Here is a 17,454-nt window from a genome sequence, read left to right as displayed (position 1 = left end):
TGGTAATATTTTGTAGTTCTTAACTATTAAATTTGTTCTCTTTACAGAACAGATTTCTAATAAAATGCTTAGTCATAAAATACATGGTTGGCCAGAGGTTCCCTATCCCTTGATTATAAGCAGGTGCTACTTTTTGGGATATTTATTTGAAATATTAATACTTTGGTACTTAATTGTTGATGTCCCATGGTGCATATTTTTACCTTTGGGATTATTAGTGGCCCAAGCAGGGATGAATAGTCTATATAATTACTACCTCTTAACCTAATGCAATTGTTTTGTTCTTGGAGCAAGTGAAATCTTCGTGGGAAGGAGTTTTCTACATGGATTTTTTTTTTTTTTTTTTTTAGCATAGTTTCTGTGCTATTAAAGTACTGATTCTAAGCACAGACTCAGGAAGATGGGCCATTGGAACAAGGCTTCTCCAGGAAGTTGGTTCTGTTTGGGTCTTGACCTTCCCTTCCTCTCATACTAGCAGGCCTCTTCCCAGTGAATACACATTTTGCCTGTTCTGTTTTTTGCCATGTTTACCTTTTCTTGGTCCTGTATAAGCAATAAAGCTGTTTTCTGTTCTTCACCTTTCTCAACCCCAAATTCTCTTCTATGCCTTAGGGTAAGGCTTTGATGGTTCTTCCAGCCCCCTTAAATATGGCTTAGGGTGGCTCTTCAAAACCTAAGATCTCTCATTTGCACTATTGGCCTTGGAACATAGTTGTTTCTAATGTTCCTGCCAATCAGAGATCTATATATTAAACCCTAAAATGGGATTTAAAAAAAGAGAGTTGGAGAATTCACATTTATTGAATAACTGTTGTGATACAAGATGGAATTTCTGAATTCCCAATAAATAAATTTCACTTTTTGAACATTTGATCTCTTACTTTTTAGCACCAACAGGCTTGGTAACAGCCTGAAGTTAACCTGACAATGGGTTGACAACATTCCCCTGCTGGCCCTTCAACCTGCTTAATAATAAGTCTTTTGCTTCTTCGGTCATTCTCCCACGGGGTGGCCTACTGCCCTCCTTTCTGTACAATCTGGGCAAACCGACTGGTGATAGCAAGAGTAGTGTCAATGAAGCGGTCCACACAGCTAGAGAGACAATTTTCTGTGCGAGAGTCTAGGCGATTCCCTGGCTTCTCCACACATTTATCCCAACATAACTCCATGAAGTGATGCACCTAAGAAGAAAGAAAAATAGTAACAACTTGGGGTCTGCAGACAGGCCTAACTCTATGAATTTTCTTATTTCCTTCCCATTTTTCTCATTTTCTGTCACCTGACTATTCTTTGACTCTCTCCTCACTTCTAATTTGTCACCAATATGGACCAACTCCTCATCCCTACATTGAAACAATCCTTTTATTCTCTCCTTTTCTGTTTTTCTTAGTAATTAAAAAATATGTACTTTCCATCAAGTCACCCTAATGCATCAGTTTCTCTGTTAGCCACTGAGGGCACTCCCTTATTTAACACCCAACCCATCTGTTTCAATGAGTTCCACACACAGCATACTCAACTTGACTCTCAATACTCCTCCCTAAAGATTTTTCCACAGTTTAAATTATTACCTCCTTGAGAGCACTGCCCATTATTTTCTAACTGTGTCACTTCCTTAGTCAGATAGAAAATCTCAGGCAGGATTAATACCTTCTTTTATATTTCCAAACTAGCACCAGCATAAGCTGGGAGGCTATGGTACCAATTAATTCCCCCAAACCACTGCACTCATCTCATTCTAAACCTATTCTTAAGTAGTTCTTAACCTTTTTGGGGTCATGGACATATCTGAGAATCCGATGAAGGTTACGGGCCCAATCTACAGAAAAATGCACACACAGGCACAGAAAATGTATGCACTTTCATAATGTTCAGCACCCAAAGATTTCTAACCAGGGTTCTTGCTACTTACATTCAGCGAACTCTCCCCTTCCCACCCCCTCCCCCCCCTCCTCCCAACACGGGGGAATAACCATTTACCAAGGGCTTAACTACTTTGGGAGGCTGGGTACTAAGCAGTCAATCCTTTCTGCGGTCCTAAAAGATGACTATCACCTCCGTTTAAGAGGCACGGTTAAGTAACTAGGTTTAGGGTTAGTCATGCAGCTAGAAAGGGGCAACGCCGCGGTTGGAACCATGCTCCAAAACCCTTGTTCTAAACTAACAGTCTAGACCGACTACTTCAGAGCCCACCTTGATCCAATAATGCTCTACTGCTCTATCGTTTTCCAATACATTATTGCATATGATCCTCGATATCCAGTGAGGCAGCGGGCGACTGCGAAACCAAGACTTACAGTGGACGGGCGTTTTGTCTATGGGCACGTGACCTGTAAGGGGCAGAGGCAAGCTTAGAACCGGAATCTTCCGAATGCCAGCCCAGAGAGCTCACCGCCAAGCTAGGCTCCCGTGCCTTTGTGTCGCCCGAGCCTTTCTTCGCTTTACACCTTCTCTTTCCCCCCACTACAGGCTTGCTTAGAGGGTACCTGAGCACTACGGGTCACCAGCGACAGGAGAGACTCGTTTCTTTCGTGAGCAGAACCGGGCGCAGCAGGCACGGAGCATAGGGCGGCCGCACCGCCCCGCCACCGTTCAGAGCTCCGCGGGTGCCCGGAACCTGTACTTCACCCTCTTTTCTCTTCACACTGGTCCCTGTCCCCGCACCTGTGCAGTGAACTGCGCCTTCTGCTGTTCCGCCGCCACCAGGCGCTGCAACTCCGCTTCATCCGCCTCACCCAGCTCCGCCATTGCCTGCGTCGAGCTCGGGACCTTCCGACGAGCTGTGTGCGCATGTGCGGCGGGACCGAGCCAACACCAACTTCCGGTTCACCCGGCGTTTTCCGTTTCCTCGTTTTCTTTCGTCGTTGCGGGTGGATGTTGTCATATGACTGCTTCCGGGTTGCTGGATGACCTTGAGCCTTCCCGAGCGACATGGCGACTCTCTGGAGGCTGAGTGTCCTCTGCGGTGCCGGAGGTGGGCGAGGTGAGGGTCCTGGCAGCCGGAGGTGCTTAGGGGGAAGGGAATGCGATGAGGATTCGTCTGCTGGGCGGTGAGACCTTTTGAGCGGGGGTAGGGTGGGGCGGGGCGGGGGTGTCCCTCCTCCTTCCCTTTGGCAGCTCTGGCTCCTGCCGAAACCACGGCATCACCAGCGTTGCCTGCGGGCCCAGATATTTACCCGAGAGCATATCTCCCCTGCTCTGGGCTGACGTGGTGATGGGGTAATTTGAAAGTTATGGTCTTGCAGAGGCTATTCACATGAGTTCTCTTTTTCTCCCCATTCGCTGTTTTTAGAGTGCTCCCTCCCTGAATCGCAAAAGTGTCAGGGTCAAAGTCCCAATCCACGTCTTGCCTATTTCCCTTGGAGTTGAGTTCGATAATTATAGAAGTGGGCATTTGTGTTATACCAGGCACTGTAGTATGGTTGGGTTACAAATGTGAAAAAACATAGTTCCAGCCCTCAAAGAGTTTTCGTTTTTGTAGAGAAAACACATATAAGCATAATGTAAAGAGAAAACATAACATAACATAAAGAGAAAACATAACATAAAGAGAAAACTGTGCAGTAAGTAAATTGTATGCCAGTCCAGAGGAAGAATATATTAGCTATGTGTTTTGGAAGGATCACCCTGTCTGGGTTCTTGAAGGAGGTGTGCCTGATTTGAGTGTTGAGGGTAAGGAAGGCCACAAGAAGAAGGGCATTACAGTTAGGGCTACTGGGATGAGCAAAAGAATGATGAAGGAGTAGAAACTGCTTGTTAAGAGAGAAAACAAAACAAATCAGATATTAGAGTGTGAAGCTCAAGATGAGGAGTGAGATGGTTCTGGAAAGGTGAACTGAAGTCAAATCAGAGAAGAACTTGTCTTGATTTGGAGTATGCATTTTACTTCGTGTGAAGGGGAGCCCTTGAAAGATTTGACATAGATTTGCAGTTTACATTGACCACTTTGGTAACAATGTGGTAGATGGCCATCATGGGAAATGGGGCAGGCTAAGACATAAGTCAGGGAGACGAGTTGAGACACTGTTGTAGCCGTGTTGGCAAGGATGGTGAGGTCCTGAACTTGGAAAGTTGTACATAAGAGAAGATTGTCTCAGGAAATGTTAGGAGATACATCGTATGATTTGGCATTTGACTGAATTTAGAGGGAATGTCCTACATGACTTCCAGATTTCTGGGTAAAGTGAAAGAGTGGCTGGGATGTCATTAAATGAAGTGGTAAGCATGTAGATGGGGGGCAATTTTAAATGAGAAAGTGAGTTGAAGGGTGATTTTAGTTTTTGCCATGGTAAGTTTGAGGACCATGTGGGGTATCTCAGGCGAGAGGCCTTCCAGGCACTTAAACTTCTGAAACTCTGGGGAGATATCAGGCCTGGGGATACAGAGTTGGGTTTCATCAGCTTAAAGGCACTAGAAGTTGAGTGGACAAAATGTCTAGGGGTGGGCATAGGAAGCAAGGAGAGCAATGGGCAGATGATGGAATCCTGGGCAAACATTTAAGAGCGGCTGCCATGTTTGGAAAGTGAAGAAAGGGAGCAGGGGAAGAGTGCATGGGCATTAGAGGACATAGGATCAAGGGAAGGGTTAATTATATTACATCAGTTGAGGGAAAATGGTCAGTAGGAAGGAAGGAGAGGTTAAAGATACAGGAGAGAAATTACATTTTATCGAGTGCTTATAACATTCTGGGAATTATGCTGAACATTTTACATATATTTTAAAATTTTCAACGGAGTATTATGAAGTAAATACCAGTATTTTCATTTTACAAAAGAGAGGACATTGACTCTTGGAGAGACTATTTAACTTAATTGCTCATCGTCTCACAGCAGCATTGGTAGGGTTGGGTGTACCTAGGTCTGCCTATTTTTAAACCAAGAGACAAGATCTAAAAGAGGACAGAAAGGGATGGGTTCAAGAGTGCAAGCAGAGAAATTGATCTTGAAAAGGAAGATGGTATTTCCCAAACTAGACTGACTTCCCTGAAGACAAAGACTTTGTCTTTTATCTCTCTTGCTATAGTGCAGAGCATAATCTTGCATGTATTAAATGTTTGTTGGATGAATAGATGAATACATGGGAGAAGAAAGGAGCTATAAGTTATTTTTTTTAATTAGTCAAAGTGAAGCCCTTTTATGTAAGTGTTCATTGATTTTTCAATATTTCCACGGCTACTTAGTCTAATCTCATAGCAGCCCAGTGAAATAGACGCTATCCTCATTTTACAGATGAGTTGGTCATTCCCTGTTTGGGGTTAAATCGCTTGCCTATGGTCATTTAGAAAGTCTGTCAATCCTGTTAAAGGAGAGGTGCTTATGATCCCCCTTATGTCTCTTTCCTTAGCTCTCTTCCTCCGAACCCCAGTGGTCAGACCGGCTCATGTCTCAGCATTTCTCCAGGACCGATCAACCCCAGGATGGTGTGGAATACAGCACATTCACCTGTCACCCAGCCACCATTGTATGTCCATCTTCATCTGGGCTGATTATCATGCCTTTGGCAGGATTTGCTGTCTCTGAGAGGAACTCTTGTGTCCAACTCTGTCAAATGAAGACCTAGCCTACACCTGGGCACACAATGCTAGCATGGTTGAATCATGCCATTTACACTCATACAGAAACTTCTGGTCTAAGTCTTTTTAAATTTTTTAACTTTTTAAAAAGAAAATAGTTCTGTGGGAAGAATCTGTTCAATATAGTTTAGTTACTTTTATTTATGTAGCTAATGGAGAGGAGCCAGATCCAAATAATTTGGCATAGTAGACAGTTTAAAAAATCATGCATATTTATAGCTGTAATTGACATGCTTATTTTTATTTAGGTTGATATTAAAATCATGGCATTTCTTGGATGAATACTGTTTAGGTATTAAATCTTAGAAAATCTGTAGGTGAATAACAAGTTAACTATATTTTCATTTTTAAAGTCTAGAAAGATCAGTATTTTACAGAGAAGACTTCTTTTGATTCTTAAGTCTACCAGTTATAATTGCATCTGAGTTATGAGTAATTAGGCAAGTATAGTTTTCCTGCTTTTTAGAATTATGTTATCTTTGAAAAGTTTTTGTTTCTGAACTTCGTTCAGTTAGATTTAGCAGAGTGGTTTTAACTTGGGGTGCATGGGACTAAAGGAAGTTCCCCCAAAGTTGTATACACAGTCTCTATTTTTTAAATTTATTTATTTATTTATTTATTTATGGCTGCATTGGGTCTTCATTGCTGCACACAGGCTTTCTCTAGTTGTGGCGAGCAGGGGCTAGTCTTCATTGTGGTGTGCGGTCTTCTCATTGCGGTGGTTTCTCTTGTTGTGGAGCACGGGCTCTAGGCATGTGGGCTCAGTAGTTGTGGCTCGTGGCTCTAGAGCGCATGCTCAGTAGTTGTGATGCCTGGGCTTAGTTGCTCTGCGGCATGTGGGATCTTCCTGGACCAGGGCTCAAACCCGTGTCCCCTGCATTGGCAGGCAGATTCTTAACCACTGCGCCACCAAAAAAAAAAAAAAATTTTTTTTTTTTTTAATTTTTTGGCCACTCTGCGCAACATGTGGGATCTTACTTCCCTGACCAGGGATCAAACCTGCGCCCCCTGCATTGGGAGCGCAGAGTCTTAAGCACTGGACTGCCAGGGAAGTCCCCCTACACAGTTTTTAATGTGTGTATCTATGTGCACTTTTCCAGGAAGTAGCTCCATCCTTTTATTAGATTCCCAATGGGGTGTGTAACCAAAAAAAGGTAGAGGCTCTCAAAGAGATGTTTAAAGCCCGTTTTATTTTCACTTGTTTAAAAGACGTTTTCAGGGACTTCCCTGGTGGTCCAGTGGTTAGCAGTCCACCTGCCAGTGCAGGGGATACGGGTTTGAGCCCTGGTCCAGGAAGATCCCGTATGCCGCAGAACAGCTGAGCCTGTGAGCCACAACTGCTGAAGCCTGTGCATCTAGAGCCCGTGCTCCGCAACAAGAGAAACCACCACAGTGTGAAGCCTGCGCGCTGCAACGAAGAGTGGTCCCCGCTCACCGCAGCTTGGATGAGAGGGCCCATGCACAGCAATGAAAACCCAGTGTAGCCAAAAATAAATAAAAATAAATAAATGTATAAAAAAAAAAATAAAAGAAGTTTTCACATTCCATATCTATTTTTGGCTGTTTATAAGTAACGGAACAGAAGAAGAACCATGACCCTAAAAGTTGACAGTAGAACTTTGCTTCTATCTATCTATTTATTTATTTTTGGCTCTGTTGGGTCTTCGTTGCTGTGGGCGGGCTTTCTCTAGTTGTGGCGAGCAGGGGTTACTCTTCGTTGCGGTGTGCGGGCTTCTCATCACGGTGGCTTTTGTTGCGGAGCACAGGCTCTAGGCACGCGGGCTTCAGTAGTCGTGGCTCACGGACTCTAGAGTGAAGGCTCAGTAGTTGTGGCACATGGGCTTTGTTGCTCCTCGGCATGTGGGATCTTCCCAGGCCAGGGCTCGAGCCCGTGTCTCCTGCATTGGCAGGCAGGTTCCCCCCCCCCCACCCCGTACGTGGGCCTCTCATTGTTGTGGCCTCTTCCGTTGCGGAGCGCAGGCTCAGCAGCTCCGCGGCATGTGGGATCCTCCCGGACCGGGGCATGAACCCATGTCCCCTGCATCGGCAGGCGGACTGTCAACCATTGCACCACCAGGGAAGCCCCTGGCAGGCAGATTTTTAACCACTGCACCACCAGGGAAGCCCGAGAACTTTGCTTCTCTTTGAGTTGGCTGGTTTAATTTTCTTTTGGGAGGATTTTTAATATTACTTTACTTACTTTAATATTACTTTACTTACAATATTACTTTACTTTTGATTAGGTGTAAACAAAAGAGTGATGTTTTAAAGGAATTCCATAGGTGTCACCAACTTATATTCATAAGGTATCTGTCTATTACACTGAAGTCCAAGATTGGTAATTCTGCAAAGATATTTTGTCCATCTTCTTGCCTATAAGCAAAGTGGATCTGTCTTCTAATTAACATATGTAGGTGTTGAGACACCCTGTGCTGAAAGACTTCAAAGAAAGGAGATTGCATCTCTCACTTACCTTTATCTTACCCTGTTTATGCTCAGAGTTAAGTCTTCCATGCATTCTGTTTGCCATTATGTCAGTGGGTTATTTTGTGGCAAATACTGAGATGTGTGTTTCCCCCTGCAACTCTTATGAATCTCGTCCTTCCTTTCTACAGCTGGTTCCAAGGCTGCGTCTCTCCACTGGACTGGTGAGAGGGTTGTCAGTGTTTTGCTCCTGGGCCTAATTCCAGCTGCTTATTTGAATCCTTGCTCTGCGGTGGACTACTCTCTGGCTGCAGCCCTCACTCTTCATAGTCACTGGCAAGTACAGCAGTCCTTTCAGTATTACATTGTCAGCTCAATTTGTTTGCTGTGAGCTTGTCTCACTATTGCATATGAGGGAGAAGTTGGTTGAGATGCTGAAGATCTGAAGAGAACCTTAAAACATATGTAAACTATTTATATGCCCAGATTTATGTATCCACATGCCTATTTGATGTCTTTGCTTTCATATCTGTACACATTTTGAACACAGCATGTCATAAAACTGAGTTCCTGATCTTCCCCAGATCTCTTCGTCCAGTATTCTTGCCCATTTGAGTTAATGACATTTCCATTCTTCTATTTGTTCAAGCCCCAAACCTGGTCATCATGCTTGATTCCAGAAGTAGTCTCCTAACTGGTCTCCTGTCCTCAACACAGCAGCCCCTGTGATCCTGTTAAAATATTAAGACAGGTCCAGACACTCCTTGAAACCCTTCATTGTCTCCTAATCTTACTTAAACTAAAAGGCAGAGTTCTTACAGTGATCTACAGACTCTATATGGTCTTGGCCCCTCTTTCTTTCCTCATTTGCAACGATTTTCTGTCACATTCACACTGGCTTCCTTGCTAATTCTTGAACACACCTGGGTCACTCCAGGCCTCAGGGCTTTACTCTTACAGTTCCTTCTACTTGAAACTTTTCCTAGTTATGTACTTGGCTTGTTGCCTCATTTCCTTCACATCTTAAATGTTACCTTCTCAATGAAGCCGTCTCTAACGACTTACTCAAAATTGCAGTGTCTCTCCCAACATTCCTTATCCCTCTCCCCTGTCTTTATTGTCTCAGTAGCACTTATTTCATTCTAATATACTTTATCATCTGTTTATCTTGTATATTTCTTGTCTCCCCTCACGAGAATGAAAGCACAGATACAGAAAATCATAAGAATCAAATCTATGGCTTAGTGAATTATTATAACAGTAATACCCCCCAGGTCAAGAAATAGACCTTTGCCACCTACTGCAGGAGCCTCTTCCTTGTGTTGTATCTCAGTCATAATGGTTCAACATCCCCCCACCAGAAAAAATTTTATTCTGATTTTTATAGCAATCGTTTTCTTACATTTCATCATAGTTTTATTACCTAAATGTGCATCACTAGACACTATAGTTCAGTTTTGCTCTTTTTAAAAAAAGAAATGTAATAGGAGTTTTGACTGTTTTTATTTGTTGTTATATCTTTAGTGCCTAGGGCAGTATCTCACACATAGCACTAAGTAAATATTTGTCGAATGGATGAATTTCCAGTTTTTATTTATTTTACCCAGTGTAGTTTGTTAGACTTTCTAAGTTAATGAACCTTCTAGAAAGTTTGTTAATAACAATTGGGTTCCTTAAGTTGTCCCTTTTATGTTGTTTTGCAAGGACAATATGCTGTCATGGGTGGGGGAGGTTTTTTTTGGATTGTTAGTACTGAAAGCACTTGGGGGAGTATCTTAACCAACCCTATTGTTTTACAGTTGTAGAAACTAAACCCCAGGGAAGTTAAGTAACTTGTCAGAATCATTTTCTAGCTAGTATTAAAGGTGATTTTGCTTACCTAGTTTTCTAGGGTTGGTTAGAATTACCCTTTAACCAGATAGACCTCTCACAATAAAAGATTCCAGTTGCATATGGAAATACTAGCTCACAGCTACAGTAGGATTTCTCTGATGTGTGTTTCTTGAAAGGAGATCCATCTAAATCGGTGAAAAATCAGAATAAGAGATAAATCTAAAGTCATACATTTTCTTTTTTGGCCGTGCTGTGTGGCATATGGGATCTTAGTTCCCCAACCAGGGATTGAACCCGTGCCCCCTGAAGTGGAAGTGTGGAGTCTTAACCACTGGACCACCAGGGAAGCCCTAAAGTCATACATTCTAAAAATTACGATTGACTTCTCCAATTACCTTACTGATTCTCTCTTCCTTTTTCAAACATACACAGAAAAGACTTGAAAGAATTGTCTATAATTGTGCACTAGTTCCTTAGCATCCAATCTGCTGGGTTTTTTTTTGGCGGTACGAAGGCCTCTCACTGTTGTGGCCTTTCCCGTTGTGGAGCACAGGCTCCAGACGCGCAGGCTCAGCGGCCATGGCTCACGGGCCCAGGCGCTCCGCAGCATGTGGGATCTTCCCGGACCGGGGCATGAACCCGTGTCCCCTGCGTCAGCAGGCGGACTCTCAACCACTGCGCCACCAGGGAAGCCCAGCATCCCATCTTTTTTAACCCACATTAATTGGGCTTTTTATCCCAACTGTGTAACTGAAGTCATTCTTAACAAAATCACTAAAGACCTTCATTTTTTCCAAATCCAGTTGTCCATTCTCTGTCCTCCACTTGAAACTCAGCAGCATTCAACTTAATCGACTGTTCTCTCCTTAAGTAAATTTTCTTTGGCTTCCTAGATGCTATACTCACCTTGTTTTCTTCTACCTTACCAGCTGTACTTTCTCAGTCTCCTCTGTCAGCTCCTTATCCTCTTGTCTGACCTCTGAATAATAAAGGTCTGACCTCCAGGCTCATTCTAGGCTTTTTAAAATTTCTCTGTTGACACACTTTTCCAAGGTGAGCTCAAATCAGACTTCTTTTCCTGAGCTGCAGACTTGTATTTCCAGTTGTCTGACCGACTTATCCACTTGGATGTCTAATAGTCATCCCAAATTTAATATTGCCCAAAATCACTCTTTCCGCCCCCCCCCGAAATCTCTTTTGATTTCCCCTCAAAACCTCCTTCTCTCCCATTCTTCCCTAATTCAATTAAATCTTGTTGTTCAAGCCAAAAATCCTGGGAGCCATTCTAGGTATTACTTTTTGTCTTAACCCCACAACCAGTCCATCAGCTTGCGTTAGTTCTCTCCTCAGAACGTAGTCTGAGCCAAGTTAAGCCAGCAGCCTTGCCTAGGCTACTCCGGCTGCTTCCTAACTAGTGTTTTATTTCTGTTCTTGCCACCCTTCTTGCCACACTGTCCTTTCACCACGTATAGCCAAAGTGACCTTTTTAAAAGGTAAAATTACATTTATCCAAAGAAGATATGCAAATGGAAAATAAGCACATGAAAAAATGCTCAACATTGTTTGTTATTAGAGAAATGCAAATCAAAACTTCATTGAGATACCACTTTACACCTTACACTTTATACCACTTTACGCTTTACACCGACTTTAGACATCGAGATACCACTTTACACCACTTTACACTTTACCAGGATGGCTGTAATCAAAAAGATGGACAATAATGAGTGTTGAGAAGTGGGAGTCCTCATATACCTCTGCTGGGAATGTAAAACGTTGTGGCTACCTTGGAAGACAGTTTGGCAGGTCTAACAAAAGTTATTATAACAAAGAGTTATAATATGAGTTAACAACAGAGAGTTGCTATATGACTTGACAATTTCACTTTTAGGTGTATACCTACCAAAATTGAAAACATATGTCCCCACACACACAAAAACTTGTACAATAATGTTCATAGCAGTGTTATTATATAATAGCCAAAGAGGCGAAACAGTCCAGATGTGTCTTAATTGATGAATAGCTAAACAAAATGTGATATGTTTTTACAAAGGAAGATTATTTGGCCATACAAAGACTAAAGTGCTGATCCGTGGTGCAACATGGCTGAACCTTGGAAATGTTATGCTGAGTGAAAGAAACTCAACACAAAAGGCCGTATATTGTATGATTTCATTTATAAAAAGTGTCCCGAATTAGCAAATATGTAGAGACAGAAAACAAATTAGTGATTGCTTAATGGGCTAAAGGGTACAGAGTTTGTTTCTGATGAAAATGTTCTGGGATTAAACAGTGATGGTGTTGTACAACTCTGTGTGAGTATACTAAAAGCCACAGAATTGTTAATTTTATGGTACATGAATTATATCTCAATAGAACTGTTACTTAAAAAGTAAAATTAGGTCACTGCTTACTTTGGTCACTGCCTACTTAAAGCACAGCTGTGGTTTCCCGTTGTATTTCGAGTAAAATTCAAACTCCTTGTTATGACCTTCAAGCCCCTATGCGATCTGCCCCTGCCTTCTGGTCTCTCTCTTCTCCAGCCACATAACCTTTCTACGATTCCTCAGAGATGCCAAGGTCATTGTTACTTTTGTTTGGGATGTTCTTTTCATTCAAGCCATCCTTTCTAAAATATTTCTTCATAGCACGTATGTACTTTTTCTTTCTCTTCACTAAAATGTTTGTTCCATAAGGGCAGGAATGCTGTCTTATTTGCTGTACTCTCAACATCTGTAACAGATTCTGGCACATATCTGCTTAATAAATTCTTTTTCAATTAATGAAAAAGTCTGTAGGCCATTTGTTTGGGTTTAAAAATAAAAAACAAAATTTTATAAATAGAGTAGGAATTAGTTACTGTCTTTGATATAAACGACTGGAAAATTGAATCTGAAGGATAGGAAGGTGTCTTTATTGTTAGGGTACACTTGATTCTTTCATTTTGGTTTATGATTTTTGTTACCATGAGTTGCATTTTGACTTGACTGATTATTTTTTTTGCAGCCAAGTTAACCGAATAGCCTTCTAACATCACTTGTGGTTTTTCATTTGTACTGTGATTTTTTTTTTCTTTAGGGGCATTGGACAAGTTGTTACTGACTATGTTCGAGGGGCTGCGTTGCAGAAAGCTGCCAAGGCAGGCTTTTTGGTGCTCTCGGCGTTCACCTTTGCTGGGCTTTGTTATTTCAACTATCATGATGTGGGCATCTGCAAAGCTGTGGCTATGCTGTGGAAGCTCTGACCCTTTAGACTTAACACCTTGAGAATTGATTGTACACCTGCTTGCCTCTGCTATGTCATGCCATTTCAACTCACAATAAGAAGGAAATAACAGATTAGTCTGCTGGTAAACCTCTTCTCCTAATCAGCCAGTTATGTTTAGAGTTTAATCTTTGAAGAAAGATTTGAGAGAAATTGTATCCAAGAAGTTGTGAGACTGAGTTTTGTATTCTGGAGAGTTAATGGGGTGTCTCACAGCTTCTCAGAAGACTCACAGTATAACTAAACATTATATATGAGCCTTTGCCTGTTAATTTATCAGACTTTTAAAGGGAATTCAGTTTTATTACTCTCAATATTTGATCAAACTTCTATATTTGTCCTAGGATGATGGAGAAAGGGAACGACTGTTAATTCGTAAGTAAAGACTTTGCAGAAAATTAGGCAGTGTTTTGTTTTTGTAAACATCCCCCCCCCTTTTCAGTCGATACCAGTTACTGATGGTTACGTGTCCTAGGGAGATTTGAAAATTAGAAATGCTGATATTTCACATTACTGATTTCTAGATCCTAGGAAGAAGAACCTGGAGAGTTTCTGAATATAGAGAAGTTTCATGTAGGGAGGAGGTCCCTTTATAGATGTTTCAAATTGTTACAGGTTCTAAATGGAGACTTAATCCTCAAATGTGTTTATTTTACTGGTCCTAAAATAATCTGTTCACAAATATAAAATTGTAAGTAATAAGTTGTTGTTTTCCCACCGTGGGAATCTCTAATGTGAAAATGTATTCTATGAAGGTAAAGTTTTTTTAAAAATAAAAATGCTGTATAATAAAAATTTATTCTACTCTTTTATGTCTTAATTGTCCATAGTTTTATTCAGTAGAACTGAGTGTCTATTGCATCTATAGCACGGAAACAGGACTGAGTGTTTAAATTTCCTTCTGAGTTTAGCAGTTAGGTAAATCAGATACAAAGTGCTGTAATACAGAAAAGACTTACATGTAATAGGCAGAAATATACTGAGTATAAGTAGTTTGGTATGAGGAAAGTAATAAGATTAAGTAGTAGGAATCAGAATTGGGTCCAGATTATGGTGTTCTGTGGTTGCCAGCCTTTATATTCAAATTTTATACTGTATGCAGTTAATCTGGTCTTAAGGGATGAGTGTAATGCATGATGGTTTCATCTAGCAATGTAGATGAAATGGGAGTTGGTGCATTTCACTCACTGAGGACCTTACTGGATAACTGAGGCAAACTATCGAAGGGGAGCTGGCTAGAAGGGTAAGTGTTCATACTGGAGGTTAAAGATAAGGTCCCCTTAATGTGCTTACAACCTTGTAGGATATTTATTAAGGGTTTAGGAAGAGGTGGTTAATTCTGTTTTGGGGCAGTTTAAAGGTTTCAGAAGGGGGTGATGCCTGAGTAGCAGTAGTTCACCAAGGAGTCATGGTGGTGGGCCAGTCCGCCTTGGCAGGGAGGAGTATTTTATTACTGACTTGGTTTAGAATTGGTGGTTAATTATGATGATAAAAAAGCGGACTGACCTTTAGTCAGTTTCGTTATTGTTTTAAAATTCTCTATAGTGATCCCCCTTAGAGTCATTCCTCACCACCCCGCCACTGCTCCCCCATCCCTCCAGCCCCCAGTACACCACTGCTGTCAAATGGAGTGGGGAAATGGATTTTTCCGTAGAGTAGCTATCACCAATACCATCAGATCGTAGTTTGGCTTTGGAAGGGTGTCTAATGCTAATAAGCTTCATTAGATCATGATTGAATGTTAGAGTGGAGGCTGGTTAGAGTGGACCTGCCCCACGTCCTGGTCAGTTTTGTAATTAGGTTGGAGCTGAGCTGTCACTTTGGAAAATCAGTGGGTTGCTGTGAGTTGCTGGAGCGGCAGCGAAGATGAGGCAGGATCTAACAGCAATAAGACGTTTCTGAGGTTAGGCAGGACATGATCAGAATTGTGCTTCAGAAGGAATTTAGGCAGCATTAGGAAGGTTGATGAACTAGAGGCAGAAGGATGTATAAGAAGATAGAGGTAGAAGACAGTGACAGTGGAAAGTAGGAGTCAATTTCAAAACATATTGTAGAAGTCAACATTCATTGGGTAGGTATTAAGTATCTTGTGTAATTGGCACTGTGCCAGGTACTGTGGCTAAAGAGGTAGGAATTTCTCTCTCCTTAGAAAGAATTCATAGTCTAATTGGGGCAACAGATAAATGATTGCAGTACAGTGTAATAAGTGCAAGAATAGTTAAGCACATTGAGCATTGATGTAACAAAGGGTACAGGAAGAATTTGCTTGCAAGTTTCATGGGAGACGAGAGTCTTGACCTGGATTCTGAAAGATAAGGAGCTGATACGAGGCCAAGGAAGCTGGGGTGAGGTGTGAGGAGGCTAGAGGATGGTAGATAGATCAGGCAGAAGATTGCACGTGATTCGGTACGATTGCAACGTAGAGAGGGACTGATTGTAGAGGACCTTCTATGCCATGGTAAGTAATTGAGAGAACTGAGTCACTGAAGATTGTTAATTATGCAAATGACATGGTCAGATGTATATATATTTTTTTAATAAATTTGTTTATTTATTCTTGGCTGCGTTGGGTCTTCGTTGCTGCACACAGGCTTTTCTCTAGTTGTGGCAAGCGAGGGCTACTCTTCGTTGCGGTGCACGGGCTTCTCGTTGCGGTGGCTTCTCTTGTTGTGGAGTACGGGCTCTAGGTGCGCGGGCTTCAGTAGTTGTGGCTTGCAGGCTCTAGAGCACAGGCTCAGTAGTTGTGGCACACGGGCTTAGTTGATCTGTGGCGTATGGGATCTTCCCGGACTAGGGCTCGAACCCGTGTCCCCTGCATTGGCAGGCAGATTCTCAACCACTGCGCTACCAGGGAAGCCCCAGATGTTTATTTTAAATAGGTTGTGCTGGCAGCTGTGCACAGTGTGGATTTGAAGGAGGAAACAGGTTATTTCAGTGATCCAGAAAGCAATTATGAATTCTGAAGGTAGTAGTAGTGAGGATGAAAATAAATTCAAGAGTTATCTAGAACTTAGAATCAATAAGTTATACTGGGGTATGAAAGATCGAGAGAGGAGCGAGCCTAGCCCAATTTTTTTGTTGTAAAAAATGAAAAATGGGAAGTCGTGTCATTAATTTTTGAAGGAAAATTAGATATGGTAGTGGAGGGATAGGTCACTACAAAAGTTTTGGATTTGTGAGATATCCAGGAAGAGAGAATTTGTAGACTTGCATTTTTTGTCAGTATGACAGACTAAATTTTAGGAATTACTTTGCTATGACGCACCTAAGAATGTTAAACAACAAGAATAACTTTTAAAACGTGGCTGAGCTTGCTTAGAGTTTAACAGCTGTTGAACAATACTGAAATTACTCTTTATCATGAAGGGGAAGTATGGCAACTAGATTTAGATTGGAGTGGCACTCCATAGTTATAAAGGAAGCAAACAATGAAATAATATTATAAAAGGTAGCTTATGTGGTTCCTACTTTTGAGTAAGGTATCACTAAAACACAAGTCTGTCTTTCATGTCAACAAGAATGGTTTATCATAGTTAGGAATGTCCAAAATTAAGAGGTTAATGGAATATAGGTTATTAAAGAAAGAAAAGTCCCGTTGAACATCTGTAGCCCATAGCAGAGCTCTTGGATATTTTAAAGTCAGTTCATGGGACTTCCCTGGTGGCTCAGTGGTTAAGAATCTGCCTGCCACTGCAGGGTACATGGGTTCAATCCCTGGTCCGGGAAGATCCCATATGCCGCGGAGCAACTAAGCCCATGCACCACAACTACTGAACCTATGCTCTAGAGCCCGTGAACCACAACTACTGAGCCTGAGTGCCACAACTACTGAAGCCTGCGCGCCTAGAGCCCTTGCTCCACAAGAGAAGCCACCGCAATGAGAAGACTCTGCACCGCAACGAAGAGTAAACCCTGCTCGCCACAACTAGAGAAAGCCCGTGCACAGCAATGAAGACCCAATGCAGGCAAAAATAAATTAATTAAAAAAAAAAAAGCTCATATAGTGTTTTAGCTAACCAAAGTATGAAGAATACAAAACGTAACTAATATTTTTAGTATCTCTCCTTTCATGAGGTAAGAAAATACTATAGTCATCTAGGACAAAGAAAGTTTGGATGTAAAAGTCCTCTTAACAATTTTATTATTCTGAATTTAAGCCTTGAGTTTAGGAAATGAACAACAGCAACAACAAAAAAAAACCTGTCGGAGAATATTGGTTATTAAATATAGGCTTAAGTCAAAGATACCAAAATACATAAAACATCTTGCTTTAGAGTAACAATATGCACAACAGGAAACTTTCAGAAGTGAGGAACTTTTTCTAAGACTGATTCAAGAGAATGATAAAGGCACAAAAACTA

At 41.7% G+C, this 17,454-nt stretch overlaps 2 protein-coding genes across 6 annotated transcripts; one reads left to right on the top strand and one right to left on the bottom strand.

The window, feature by feature from the left end:
* Window positions 1–782: 782 nt before the first annotated feature.
* TIMM8B (translocase of inner mitochondrial membrane 8 homolog B) lies at window positions 783–2,962 on the bottom strand. Of its 2 annotated transcripts, XR_004527826.2 has the most exons (3): window positions 2,665–2,962; window positions 2,194–2,330; window positions 1,124–1,181 (listed from the first exon to the last, which is right to left on the bottom strand). XR_004527826.2 is itself a non-coding variant. In XM_004314993.4 (2 exons), the coding sequence occupies exons 1-2, from the start codon at window positions 2,746–2,748 to the stop codon at window positions 1,014–1,016; spliced, it is 252 nt and encodes an 83-aa protein (XP_004315041.1). In that variant the 5' UTR covers window positions 2,749–2,794; the 3' UTR covers window positions 783–1,013. The 2 variants fall into 2 exon arrangements, 1 of the variants encoding a protein (XP_004315041.1); XM_004314993.4 differs by lacking the exon at window positions 2,194–2,330 and having other exon boundaries at window positions 783–1,181; window positions 2,665–2,794.
* On the top strand, window positions 2,847–13,905 carry SDHD (succinate dehydrogenase complex subunit D). 4 transcript variants are annotated; one of them, XM_004314994.4, is made up of 4 exons: window positions 2,847–2,983; window positions 5,344–5,460; window positions 8,188–8,332; window positions 12,908–13,905. In XM_004314994.4, the coding sequence occupies exons 1-4, from the start codon at window positions 2,932–2,934 to the stop codon at window positions 13,071–13,073; spliced, it is 480 nt and encodes a 159-aa protein (XP_004315042.1). In that variant the 5' UTR covers window positions 2,847–2,931; the 3' UTR covers window positions 13,074–13,905. The 4 variants fall into 4 exon arrangements, with proteins under 4 accessions (XP_004315042.1, XP_019797453.1, XP_019797451.1 ...); XM_019941892.3 differs by having other exon boundaries at window positions 2,863–2,974; XM_019941893.3 differs by having other exon boundaries at window positions 2,912–3,050.
* Window positions 13,906–17,454: the final 3,549 nt, after the last annotated feature.

This window comes from Tursiops truncatus, chromosome 8, assembly GCF_011762595.2.
Source record: "Tursiops truncatus isolate mTurTru1 chromosome 8, mTurTru1.mat.Y, whole genome shotgun sequence".
NCBI lineage: Eukaryota > Metazoa > Chordata > Mammalia > Artiodactyla > Delphinidae > Tursiops > Tursiops truncatus.
This window is presented reverse-complemented; position numbering and strand designations above follow the sequence as displayed.